The sequence below is a fragment of the Mycetomoellerius zeteki genome, unplaced genomic scaffold (genome assembly GCF_001594055.1).
Source record: "Mycetomoellerius zeteki isolate Tzet28-1 unplaced genomic scaffold, Tzet1.0 scaffold151, whole genome shotgun sequence".
Classification (NCBI taxonomy): domain Eukaryota; kingdom Metazoa; phylum Arthropoda; class Insecta; order Hymenoptera; family Formicidae; genus Mycetomoellerius; species Mycetomoellerius zeteki.
In genome coordinates, this window is record NW_017256458.1 from 274,460 (window position 1) to 287,493 (window position 13,034).

Genomic DNA, 13,034 nt, shown 5'->3' on the forward strand with positions numbered 1-13,034 from the left:
ATCCGCTCCTGACTCGAGTAGTATATTCGCAGCAACGAGCGCTTTGTTCCGCATTCCCCTGTTTGCAAACGCGGCACAGTTGCGGTAGCAGCCCCATAATATTGTTCGCGTGATGAACACGCGACATGTGCGACTCGTTACACGTTACATGCTTGATTGCCTTATCTCTCGTTGCATACGTAGCACACGCACGTCCATCAAATGTGAAGAACAGCTGTGATAACAGCTTCTTTCATGTTGCGTTCTTAACAAAAGTAATTTTCAGCCTCTTTTTTTATTTTCATCTCGCTTCCTGTTTTCAGCTATCTATCTATTTCTCGATAAGAATTTAAAATAAAATTCACTTTGCCCGAAATATAAGTTTTATCGATTCAGTATAGGAATTACAGAAAACATTAATGTAAGAGAGCCACAAAGAAATGATATGGCAAATAGTTGATTTAATAGATAATGTTAAATGATATAACAAACTATTCTCATTGATTTTTTTTTAATAAAACGGTGATCTAATCAGAGAAATTAGCTGATTTTTTAAATGATAGATGAAGTTGTCACAAAAATCAGCTTTATCTATCAAAAAATAAATTATTTAAAAAGATAATAATAGAAATTAATTAAAAATAATTTGTTTAAATTCACACAAAGGTACTCTTGATTTTTTCATGATACACTTATCATTCGTATCACATACGCATTTCTTAATATCTATATCTATACCAAACATATATATCCATTTATGAAATTTTCTTAAGCATTGTCTAATTATCTTGAAATTCGAGCGTGCACGTCTAGATAGAGTCGATCGCAAAAATTCCAGAAAAGAGAAAAACGGCGAGATGAAAGAGAAATTATTTCCCTCAGGATTACTGATGAAACGCGATATCGGGGAAATCTCATTTTACGTAACGACTTTCTTTATGATTAACGATGTAACTTCGACGACTAAATTCGCGAAATAAATTCTATGACAAATAGAGTTGTAGCTCAAAAAATATATAGACGTTTCTTCAGCACTGTCTATCAAAGACCTTCAACTCGTCGTAAATCGAGTGATATCGCAGCAGTCCTTTCCGAGAAAGTCTGCGAATTATTGAATATAGAACATGTAATCACGACAGACGATATATTCTTACGTATGAAAATCAATACAAATATAAGAACCTTTAGTCAAACAAAACTGGGACTACAATATTCAGTATGTACGAAACGTGCAAGTTTGTCATCAAATGCATCGATGTATAAGAAAAATTACGTGACTTCTCTTTTTGTTCTACAACAGACAGTATTATAAATTACTCTCCATTTTGCTTATGTAGACCTATTATGCGTATTCATTTCTCGGTTTAGTTCCTGAATTCGATTTACATAACATTGTGTGTGAGATTTCGTTCAAATAGACTATAGTGTCGCGTTACGTCTGTGAGACGGCAGTCTCACGTTCTGTACACGCGATTTATCATTTAATTAATTTCGCGAAACGAAAGATCAGCACGATTAGCCATCTCAATTCTACATTACTTCTACGTCGCTCTTATTGGAAAAAAATGTGGAAATGCTTCGGAATTGATACTTGATAAGAAACATTAAAGTACTTTATTCTTGCAAAGAAAACAAAACGTTCTTTTTACACCGAGGAAAAAAATTGTTCATTTGACTAAATTAATTTAGAACGTCTTTATTTCTTTTGTTAAAGAATGTATGCATTTAAGTCAAATATAATATGTTTACATACATTCTTCATAAAAAGAAATTAGACGAGCTAAATTAATTTAATCAAATGAACAAATATTTTTCTCAGTGTGTATCCATTGCACAAAGCACGACAATACTTAGCATGCAAGCAACTTTATAAAGGAACGCTTTTATAATGAGTTACTTCCGATCCCCGTGTTCTCTTCGTATGTCGAGTCAAGGGTCAATAGCGTTACGTAAACCGTCGAGAAAAAATCGTAAGCACAAACGTAAGTCATCGCTTGTTTTCACAACAATGTATAATCACAGTAAAAATATCAACTGTTCGTCGTTGCAATTTGCCGTTACGTCACTGATATAGTGATTTCACCATACAATGGTATTGTTCAGGAAACACTGTGAAAGTGGAGACTTCTTACATCATTAACATATGATGCGACGGTGAGATCGGGTCGACAAAAATGTTAATGCAATAAAAAGTATTCTAACGTTACTGCAAGACATATGGGAACACGTTACGTGACGAGTCGTTGAAGAGCTAGCTTTACAGTTACTCGTTGCTCTATTATAATTTAACTTTAATCATCAAAGAAAATTTATTTTAACCTAACAAATTATTATAGAAGAATTGCCAAAGCCTATTTGATAATACTTGGAATTTCTGCTGTAAAAGAATATTTACCGAATCGAAATTACTAAATTAAGAAATTCTGAGAGAGAGAGAGAGAGAGAGAGAGAGAGAGAGAGAGAGAGAGCTTATTGCGTGCATTTAAAATGTTATAACAGAAGTTGCAAGTATTCCTTATGTGCGATTTCACACCCTCTTCGTCGCATTCCTACATCGTAAAAAAAAGTAGCCACCTGTGCATTCCCTCTTCGCATTCCGAGCATTGTAAACAAAGTGAGGGTTACGTTTGAAAGGTTTTTCCGTGACACGCGCGATACAAGTTAGTGAAGAAAAGGTATTGTGCTCTCACGTGACGTTATACATTGAGTGTTATTAGTTAAGAGGATAAGTCCGATTATTTGCAAATATAATAATGTAATATTGTTTGTGTTTCGTTAAAAAATTAAAAAAAAAGTTTACCTATTAAAATTTAATTACGACAGTTAATGTTAAATTACTTTTTACGTTTCTCTTTGCCTTCTTAAGCAAATTCGATATTCCTGTGTCTATTTAACTTTTATAAACGGAAATGGAAAATATCGCTTTTGCCATTCAATCGATTGCATACTCCTATTTACTATCAATTTCTACCCGTACAGCACAGCACCTCCAAGGGACTTCCTAAACAAGTTTTCAGGCTATTCCCAGGACATTCTTAAGATATCCCTTGGATAAAAGTATGCTGTATGAGTATTTATATCATACGCGCATCTACAAAACGGATAAATTATGGATAAAAACAAGATTCACTTCAGACGATGTGAATTTGAAAATATTAAACGCTCGCCGATCGATATCAGGCGCCAGGACACTTGTCTCTCGACACAACGATTTCGATCGTTCGTCCAGGGCTCAGAGCACAAGACCGATAATGAGAAAAGTAAAAACTGACACGTACCTGCGTCCGAAACGACAATGATGTCGGCACCGCGAAACAGCTGATCGACTCGCTCGGTGGGTGTCGGCCTCGCCTAACCTCTCCTCCCGACGCCCTGCTGCTACTGCTGCAGCTGCACTTTCTCACGCATCCGATACACTCGTGAGGATCGACGGGGGGAAAGCCTCGACGATGCGATTTCGGCGCGCACTGATCAATCCAACCGCGATCGCGAGGTTTCACTTGTAATGTTTTCGCCGCGATTTTCTTCGATTCAAAACACCGCAGGTTCCTGGATTGACCTGCCGGACAACAGAAACGCTCGTCGTATTACTCTAGTTTGGAATTCCCAACGATCACTAGAAAATGTACCGGAGTATCCCACTCTTCGTTTCGTATTGAAGTATCATAAAATCCGGAGTAATTACTTTCATAATGAATATTTGCGTAACGTTGCACGATCTTCGTTCCAGAGGTCTTCGATGAGGTTGCGATTGTTGCGAATAACATCCGCGGTCAACTTCCGACAGGAAAATATCGTGACGTCAGGACGTAACGTCGCGATCGGTGCGTCGCTTTATCGATGACAACACACGTATTCGCGCGGTGTCGTGACGCTGCACTCGCTGCAGGACGTCGCTTCGATAACGGCTATTATTTGTCGACAGACCGCGTAATCGTGAATTAACGTCGCTCCCAGCGGGTACATCTTAACGGTGACACAAGGTATATGTATGCTGCGACGCAGGACGCGACTAATCGCTCGCCACTTCGATGCGATTGAAGATCGAACTCACGCGACGTACTTCACGGCAAGCGTCGAGCGCGAATCCTGGGACTAGAATCCTCGATGCAGGAACATCGGCCGCGCGGTCCCCTCGTCACGATCGAGTTCATATTGTTCCCCTACCTTCTCGCCGTATCACTGCCCTGAAGTCGACCGTGACGCGCGGTGCGTCGCTCGAATATACGATGCACTCGCGACTAGGCGCGGGGGGGCGGGGGAGGGGGATTGGGGAAGAGAGCCCTCTCTGCAGCCCCGTCGATTAATCTACACAGCGAAGTAAGCTGGCCCCGCTCTATTTACCGTTGGCGCGAAGAAAGCGGGGGCGACTCTGCTCGAACTGGTTCGAAGCCGGGCTAACTCTCGGACGAGTCGGACCGAGCGAACACGAAGACGGGACGGACGGCTGTGCATCCGCTCGCGTATCCGCGACGTAATCCCATACGCGGTAAAGAGAAGACTGATACTTTCTGACACTGAAAGTGCCGTTCGGCATAGTCGGAGTTCGGATATATGCGCGATGCGCGCATGCGCGCGCCCGACTGTCATCTCGCGCCTCACTTCATAGTGCTTCGTAGGCATCAGGAACGATTTACTGTCGTGCACGTACAAATCTTTTTCTAATTGTAAAACTAATATTTTCGTTTGTAATCTCGTCATATGTATACTCATAAATAATATATTCATTTATAATCACATTACTTGTCAAGGTAAATTATAACTTTGTTTTATTTATTTGATAATTTACGTTTCTATCTTATTCTTTCTTTTTTTCTATATTTTGTCTTTTACTTTTTGATTTTTTATCTTTTTCTATCTTTTATGTTTTTTCAGGTCACATGTAAGGCGATATATAAACAATAAACATCTTATCGGACCGTATGTGAGTATATATACAGTTAATACGAAATAGAACCCATAACGGTCAAACCTGGATTTGTAGTGCTTAAATATTTAAGTACTACAGATTCACCTTCAACCGTTATAGACCTTATCCCCATTGGTTTATATTTTTTACTTTATAGAAAGAGTATGTCCATGTGCTTACCCTATATATTGTTTTATTGTTAGTTCTTATCAATAAGACAAGACGAATACTAATTCTATAATTAGTAATGAAACATTGTGTGGCAACGATCGCGTCACGCATGTAACAAAAACATGATATTACTATTAGACTCAAATATTTATCACCGAATGTAACGTAGAAATAGATTTAGCAAATATTTAACGCGACATTCGTGAATGCATTTCATAGAAATTGAAATAAAATATTTTCTATTTTTGGAAGTTCTACTTAGTAATTATTCCGAATTTCACAAATAATTTAGTCAAATGTACACAATAAAAAATATTTTATATTTGTACTGAACCCTCGGTTGAACCGATTTTTGTTAAACTTTTCATGTTGAATTTTTAACATATCCATTAAAATTTAACATAATAGAGGAAAATCACCGATATATATAATTCTCTTAAAGAAACAATCCCTTATTTCTCGAAAACTAAACGTTTCACTTTATTAATACCAAAAATAAGTTAATGTTTTTTTAAACTAAATTAAGTTAAAATTAACAGCTTATAAAATTTAGTTAAATTAAAAATTGAATGAACAAAAAACTAATTCAGTTACGTTAAGATTGAACTAACTCAAGTTAAATAAAAAATTAATTTTGAAAAAAACATTTTTATTAAATTAGAACATTTTAATTTTTTAAAATCAGATTACTTTAAATAATATAAAATAGTTACAATATAATTATAGGTCAATTTTATATTTTATCTGTAAATTATATAAAATAACAAAGACACAATCTCTTGTACACAATGACAAAGACACAGTTTCTTCAATAAAAAACTGAATTTTAGTATTTTTACATAGGTATTTTTGTATTTTGATATTTATATTATAAAAAAAATAAAATGAAAGTATAATCCTTGTACTCCTTTTTGTGCTAGCATCGACTTGTTGATTTGGCATGTGTGGATAACGTAAAGAAAAGGGGCACAACAAAATTTTCATTATTATTTTTACATCACGATATCTTTATAGATTTCTTTATAGAATTTCAATATTAAGACCATAACAGAATAATAAATAACGAATAATAAATTCTTCTAATAATAAGTTCTTATACATAGAAATATTTTCGTTTAACTTGTTGAGATACTTAGAGTAAACGTTGAAAAAACTGAATACTGTTTTTCATAATGAATTCATTCATAACTGAATCAATATCCAAAGTCTTAGCAATATTGGAGTGCATACGCAATATAGCTACGGAATTCAACTTGCTGCATCATAGAATGCAAATACGTTTTCAATCTTCTCATAGCAAAATACTAGCAGTACAAATACATCGAATGTGAGTCTAATTTTATCAAAATTGAAATGAAGGGCGTTCTAAATAATTACCACGAATTTATGCCCTAAGATATCAATTCATTTCAATCCAGCTCTGGGATTCTAAGAGTCTAAGCACAAAAATGACCGTAACTGAATCGTGGAACGTAAGCCATAGTTGTATAGGTTGATCAAAACCATTGTGCGTTGACCTACGACTACGTTCCATTTCATGCATGATGCGCATAGAGAGCATAGAAGTCGTTCCGTTTCACTTCATGCGCTTCTCTTCTTCTTATTATTTATTAGCTCCTGCCTTCACAGGATAAGAAGGCAATACTGTCAGATCATGTCACAAAAGTTCGTCAAATAACTTTTAAGCTTTACATACACTTAATCGACAGATCATGCGCGCATGGTGTCTATACGGCACGCAGCGTAATGCCCGTATCACACGGTATCACACTAGCAATTGGAGATTGTGTCTGAAAGAAAGAACTTTATTGTGAAAGAACTTCTAAGATAAAAAAACTACAAATTTATGTAAATGACAAATTATGGGTGTTCGACGTATCCGATACTGAATTTTTAGCGGTAATAATCGGCAGTAAGTTTAACGGCACGATGAGACATCCGTGTCTGTTTACAGCAAGTACTCATGAACACGTATGGACCGCAATGGTTGCATGCGATTTGTTTCATTTCTTCATGCGCATGGAGAAACGGAATGAGCCAATTGTGACGAGCTGCGTTTTATGCGGCCCATGCGTGAAATGGAATGCATCTTATAACTTATGTTTCACGACTCAATTATGACCATTAATAATTGTTTTCTATTTGCATCTATTCTCAGATAATTCTCACTTGTAACTCATTGTCGGTTAAATTTCCTTTTGCGTTCCTTTTGCATTATAAGTGAGATTCAACTGAGTTTTTACCTACAATTTGCACAGGATCGAGACCGTGTGCTTTACTGAGTATCGTAAACTCACTTTAAAAGTGAGTTTATGAATCTGTGTCATGTGCTAATTTTTTACCAAAGTAAGCAATAGTGACGTCATTAATCTGAGTATAAAATATTCAGCTTATTGTTTCACTTGTGTATAAATGGAAAGCAACTTTTGTGCTGAGGCCCATATCATCGGACATTATATCTATTATATGTTCCCGTTAAGTTTAAACTAGATTCAGTATTTCATATATATACACAGACACATACATAAACGTTTTAGGACAAAATTCCAAATGGTTTAATAAATAAGACGAGTTCGTATGCAATAGAATATTATATTAAAATATAAATGCTGAATCTACAACAGAGTTACATGTTTGCATTATGTATATAAATATCTTACATGTTTAACCGACTGTACAGCAATCATTCGAAAAATTGTTATTTTTGAATACTTCAAAAAAGTTTTTCTACACGATATATATACACACCTCACATTTCTAAATTTGTCTTATACTTGTTGAGCTTATATTTTCAAATTCGACAAGTATAAATATGAGTAGATATTTCCAAGAAAACGAAACTATAATTTTTGATACAAATTACGATTTGAAATTGTTCGGTGTGTATGCACATAATTTTCTAATCAATAAAATCAGAAAAAAATTACTCATGATAATATTTCGTGGTTCTAATTCGCTGAATCGAAAAACGCGAGAGGCGTGTGACAAATTCCAAATATTATCTAAGATTCCATGTCAGGATACGCGATAAACTTTTTTAGATAAATCCTCACTACTGTTCGTCCTTGTCTTTCGCGCCATGCTTCAGGATTCGAGTGAATTCCAAATAGTCAAACATAGAACCTTTGATCGGCGCCTCGCGGTACATTTCGTCTACATCGTCATCCGTAAATCTAAAAAAAAAGCAAGTTGATTTTGCATAATCATTCAAAAATGCCAATTGATTTCGGTAATTATTTGTAATAGAGCCTTCTCCGACTTTTAATGTTTTTTTTTTGCAATCTTGATAAAAATCTTTGTTACAACTCTAACAGTGATAATCAACCTGGGAAGGTCGAGAATCTAAGAGTACAATAATTATTATTCGTATGATAATATTTTTATGAATTTGTCGATAATTGCCAATTATTGCCTTAGTCTGCTATTTGTTTCTGCAATAAAATCTGTATCCTAAAAAGCTAAATTTTATTCGTAAATATTTCTTTAAAATTGGCACAATAATCCAATAAATCACAATAATTTCGTAGTCTTGAATTGATCAGTTTTGAAACTATAAAATGCAATAAAATGTAATTACCTGTCGCCCATCGTTGTGAGCAGTTCACGAAGGCGTTCCTCATTTATATGGCCAGTATTTTCCTCGTCAAAACAACCAAAAGCATTCTTGATCACATCTTCAGGGTCAGTTCCTTGTAGTCTCTCTCCAAACAATGTCAGGAACATCGTGAAATTAATAGGTCCAGGTGCTTCATTCATCATCGCCTCTAAATACTCATCAGTAGGATTCTTGCCTATAAAAGATTATTTATTTCTGTTTATGTTTTACCTATGTCTTACCTTAATCTAAAAGGCACTGAATAATCATCGACATTTGTATAAATCTGCGTGGATATATCTTCAATTTTTTCTTTGTATCTATCTTTCTGAAGTTTTTATTTACCCAAAGAGGCCAGCATATCATGCAAATCCTCCTTGTCGATGAATCCGTCGTGATTCTGGTCAATCATGTTAAAAGCCTCTTTGAACTCGGCGATTTGCGCTTGGTCGAACATTGCGAAAACGTTCGATGTCGCACGCTGAGCGCGTTTCTTCGTGGTGGCACGGCGACCGGCAGTTTTGCGGGAAGACATCTTCAATAATCTCGTTTGCACCTACTGAAAATTCAAATATTAGTCATGATTTCTTGGGCAGTCTTAAGAAGTCTTTCCGTCTCAAGACGAATCTAATATATTATACAAATTATTCGATATTTCTCTCCTTTAAAGAAGTGCGTTTATGAAAATTTATATATTGTACATGTTCAATAAATTTGAATTGCAGACGCCCGTTGATGTAAGATGTCGACTGTTGTAATTTTGAATTATAAATAATATGGAAAATCAGCGGAAAATCAATCTTTTTATTAATATTTATCGGTAAATCTTTTTATTTGTAACCATCATGTATTTGGATGTGCAAGATGTGTCATTTAGGGAAAAAAATTTAAAACAGCGTTTTTCTCTTAGCAAAAATTCGCAAATATTTACAGTTCACTGACGAGAACATGTATATTTTCGGATTAAACTAATAAATTATTCTGACAGTGTGTATACATTCTGATAGAAACAATACTCCCCGTACCTTCCGGCGCGACTTATTCGCAGACCATACATATACACAGTCTGTTCAAAAAGTTCCAGGATTACTGGTTTAAAAAATATAAAATTGAAAAAAAAAATTTTTTTACGTCTACATAGTCTTCTTATAATAAATTTTCAATACAACGATTACAATACAACGATTATGTTCATATAACTTTTGGAAACATTTTGTAGACTTCTTTTGAAATTCTCTTCAATTCTCGCGTCACATTAGCTTGGATGTCCTCTAAATTGTAGTAGCGTTCTCCTTTCATGTGTAACTTGAGTTGAGGAAACAGAAAAAAATCGGAGCTAAATAGGCGAATATGAAGGGTGGTGTAGCACAGAAATGTCTTCGTGCTAAAAACTGAGTCACAATTCTAGCAGCATGATGCGTTGTCGTGCAGCAAAAAATCTCTTTCCTTTCATTGGTCTGGTTGAACATGTCGAATTCTTTTGCAAAGATGATCCAGTACTTACATCTAGATAGAAGTAGGAGTTCACGGTGGTACACGGAGAACCAAATTCCTTGTGGATAAAGCAATGTTTGTGTCGGTCAAACTCGTGATGGAACGTCCAAGCCTTCTATCATTCTCAAACAATTCTTGGCTCTCTTTTAAACCATTCAAACACTTTCGAACGTGACATTCATCACCATAAGCAATTTTCATGGCCCTGAACGTCTCCGTAGCTGTTTTCCCAATTTAAAAATTAAATTTAATCTGTTCTTTGCTCCATAATTACTTTTAGAACATCAAAAAATCTGGAAAAATTCGATTGTCTCGTTCTCAGCACAGAATAATGATAGCCAGCTGAATCCAATGCACATTTGCAGAGGAATGATGCCATTAAAAGATTTCACAAGTCCCCAATGGATGGCGCAACTAGTATGTCTAGAATAAAGTCACTAGGTTTATAAAGTACCATAAACTCGCCACCATTTTATGGAAAAGACCGGGCCATTTCAAACTTATGTATTTGTGCAAACGTACTTTATTTGAGAAAATAAAACCATAGAATACATAAATTAATTTTTTTCCTTTCAATCAGTTTATTTATGAACAAAGAAATATATACGAATGCTTAATTTATATGCCGTATTCTTTAGTCTAATACGGATTTGTTGTTTAAGTTTTAGTACATAAAAGTACACAAAGGTACATATAAGTACAGTTCAGAAGATGAAAATACACATTATACGTGCAACAACCTCAACATTTTCAATGTTGAGCAAAGCTCGGTCGGAGCGAACGTGTTTCGCCCTGATCTGACTGTTGTCATATCAGTATTTTTTAAAAGCGACCGACTTCAACGATGCATTTATTCATACATTTTGAAGCCCGTCGAGCTATAATCGTGCTTTCATTTTTTTATACCAAAATTTTTCCCTACTGTTTTTGCAGTGATGTATACTACAACCTGGCATTATTTCTTCACATTTCATTAAACACAACAAAATACCAATGATTGTCTCGAAAATTTTGCACAGATTAGAACAGTAGCACTTAGCAGCACCTGATGTGTACGTGAAATAACATAAAATTGTGAATCATGCACATAGTGCAGATCTGCCATATTGTGGCAATCGAATTGAGAAAGCGCTATTGCGGTATTTTATAAATCTGTAATTACTTTAGTCTAGAAAAAAATCAGTCTCGGAATTTTTTGAACAGACCGTGTACATTCCATACATATACATATATCATAAGAATCGAATTTGTTTGCTTAAAATTAAATCACAATTCTTTTTTTTTCCATAGTCATAAATTCCCATCGTAGATTTTAGCGAAACAAAGACGCATTGTTTTTAAATTAAAATGAGCAAGTATCTCGACGAGACGATCCGAGTTGCCAAGTCGCCATCATCATTGGTATTTATTTTCGAATAATCAGTTTACGATACCCGACGTGACCGAAAAAGGGGATAAAAATAATACTTGGACGAGAAAGAAGGCACGACTAAAGGTACATTCGGGGAGATGCTATTAGCGCTATTTGTATCATTGTATCCTTGTTTTATGTCTAATGAACGATGAAGATAGAATGGAACAAATAGTGCTAATATTAGCGTCTCTCCGAGTGCATCCTAAGGAGTTGTTATTCTCCTCGTGTTCTTAAATGTCTTTTACACGCGATTTTGGGTTTAAAGCATTTTTAATTGTGGTCAATTTGTAAAAATTTTTCTTCTAATTAGTCAATCAAACGCTTCAAAGCATCTGTGAGATCAGTGAGATCAGTGAGACTTTGATCACTTTTTTCGCCGTTAATGCAACTTTTATCAGTCATATATTTTTGTAGTCTTAGATTGCTCAGATTATAAATATTTATCATATAATAAATATTTATGAATGTTCATCATAAATATTCTGTGCTATCTGGGAAATACAATCTTAAGATGTCACGAACTAATCAGAGAACCGTATGTATCTTAAGACATTTCTTAAAACGGTCTCACAACAAGAATAGACTATATTGGTCTAATATTAGTCTAAAACACGTGTGTTTTGTAATAATTTTATAAACACATTTATTAAAAAATTTTTTCAGGTACGCGTATAAAAATATTCTATATATCTACCTGAGATTTTTAATTAACTAAAATATATACTCTTTTGAAATTTAATAAATTTAAATATAAACGAAGTTTCTTTCGCAATCGTCTTTCATGAATTTTGCAGTTGCAGTAGTCTACTCAAGTATGCGCTTACTTCCCCTCGAATCGCGTCCTACTTTTCCTTCGAATCTCGCATCTTTCTCGCGCCCAGTGCCGTCGCGATTAGCGTAGACTTTTGGTACATTGTGAGTCGGAATTGACACAAGTTTAGTTTGGAATAAATTTAGTCTGTTCGTCGTAAACTTACATCCACGGCAGAAAAATTTTTTATATTTCTATTTTCAACAATGCATCGAGAGGCTAACATGATGTAATAATCGCACCGATCTTGAATGCATTGCACTCACTGCGTGATGCGTCCTCCATTATCTACAGCACTGCATCTGTCTGTGTTTACACGCTTCCTCACATACATCTCTCCGATCGATACATAACCTGGTCAAGAACCATCCTACTTGTCGCACATCCTGTTCTAATAGGAATAACGATTCTAGGTTTTACAAATCAAACGAGATTTTGGAAAGCATCAAATGCTTTGCGAACGACAATGGCCGCCCTTTCGAGAATGAGATTCCTTGTCAAACATCGTCACGCGTACTACAATTCAGGGGTGAAAACTTGTTCGTTCAGTCCGATTATTCCACAATTTAAATGAAACGTACTCACCAGTAACAGTAAACGAGAGAAAATGGGACTTAAAGCTAGAGCGGATCTCAGCCTCACAAAGCACACCGTGAATCAC

The 13,034-nt window shown here is 35.3% G+C and overlaps 2 protein-coding genes across 8 annotated transcripts in view; both read right to left on the minus strand.

The window, feature by feature from the left end:
• The window catches only part of LOC108720524 (uncharacterized), a 68,448-nt gene extending 64,907 nt beyond the window's left edge, over positions 1–3,541 (minus strand). For 2 of the 5 annotated variants that reach the window (XM_018444582.1, XM_018444584.1), the window contains exon 1: positions 3,258–3,324. The gene's annotated coding sequence lies outside the window, so the exon portion shown is untranslated. Of the gene's footprint in view, positions 1–3,257 lie in introns of all 5 variants that reach the window. The other 3 variants (XM_018444585.1, XM_018444583.1, XM_018444586.1) reach the window with 2 other exon arrangements.
• A 4,090-nt stretch (positions 3,542–7,631) lies between these two features.
• sqh (myosin regulatory light chain sqh) lies at positions 7,632–13,034 on the minus strand. 3 transcript variants are annotated; one of them, XM_018444556.1, is made up of 4 exons: positions 12,959–13,034; positions 9,000–9,213; positions 8,637–8,850; positions 7,632–8,232 (listed from the first exon to the last, which is right to left on the minus strand). In XM_018444556.1, exons 2-4 carry the CDS (start codon positions 9,187–9,189, stop codon positions 8,112–8,114), a joined length of 525 nt encoding a protein of 174 aa, XP_018300058.1. In that variant the 5' UTR covers positions 9,190–9,213; positions 12,959–13,034; the 3' UTR covers positions 7,632–8,111. The 3 variants fall into 3 exon arrangements, with proteins under 3 accessions (XP_018300058.1, XP_018300060.1, XP_018300059.1); XM_018444558.1 differs by having other exon boundaries at positions 9,000–9,199; positions 12,955–13,007; XM_018444557.1 differs by lacking the exon at positions 12,959–13,034 and adding an exon at positions 10,159–10,305.

What these genes read in the sequence shown, in the direction of transcription:
- sqh (XM_018444556.1), bottom strand. Translation starts at nt 9,189, where the DNA reads ATGTCTTCCCGCAAAACTGCCGGTCGCCGTGCCACCACGAAGAAACGC. An exon ending in TGATATGCTGGCCTCTTTGG is followed by an intron (nt 8,851 to 8,999) that starts GTAAATAAAAAC and finishes AATCTTTTATAG; the next exon opens with GCAAGAATCCTACTGATGAG. An exon ending in CTCACAACGATGGGCGACAG is followed by an intron (nt 8,233 to 8,636) that starts GTAATTACATTT and finishes CTTTTTTTTTAG; the next exon opens with ATTTACGGATGACGATGTAG.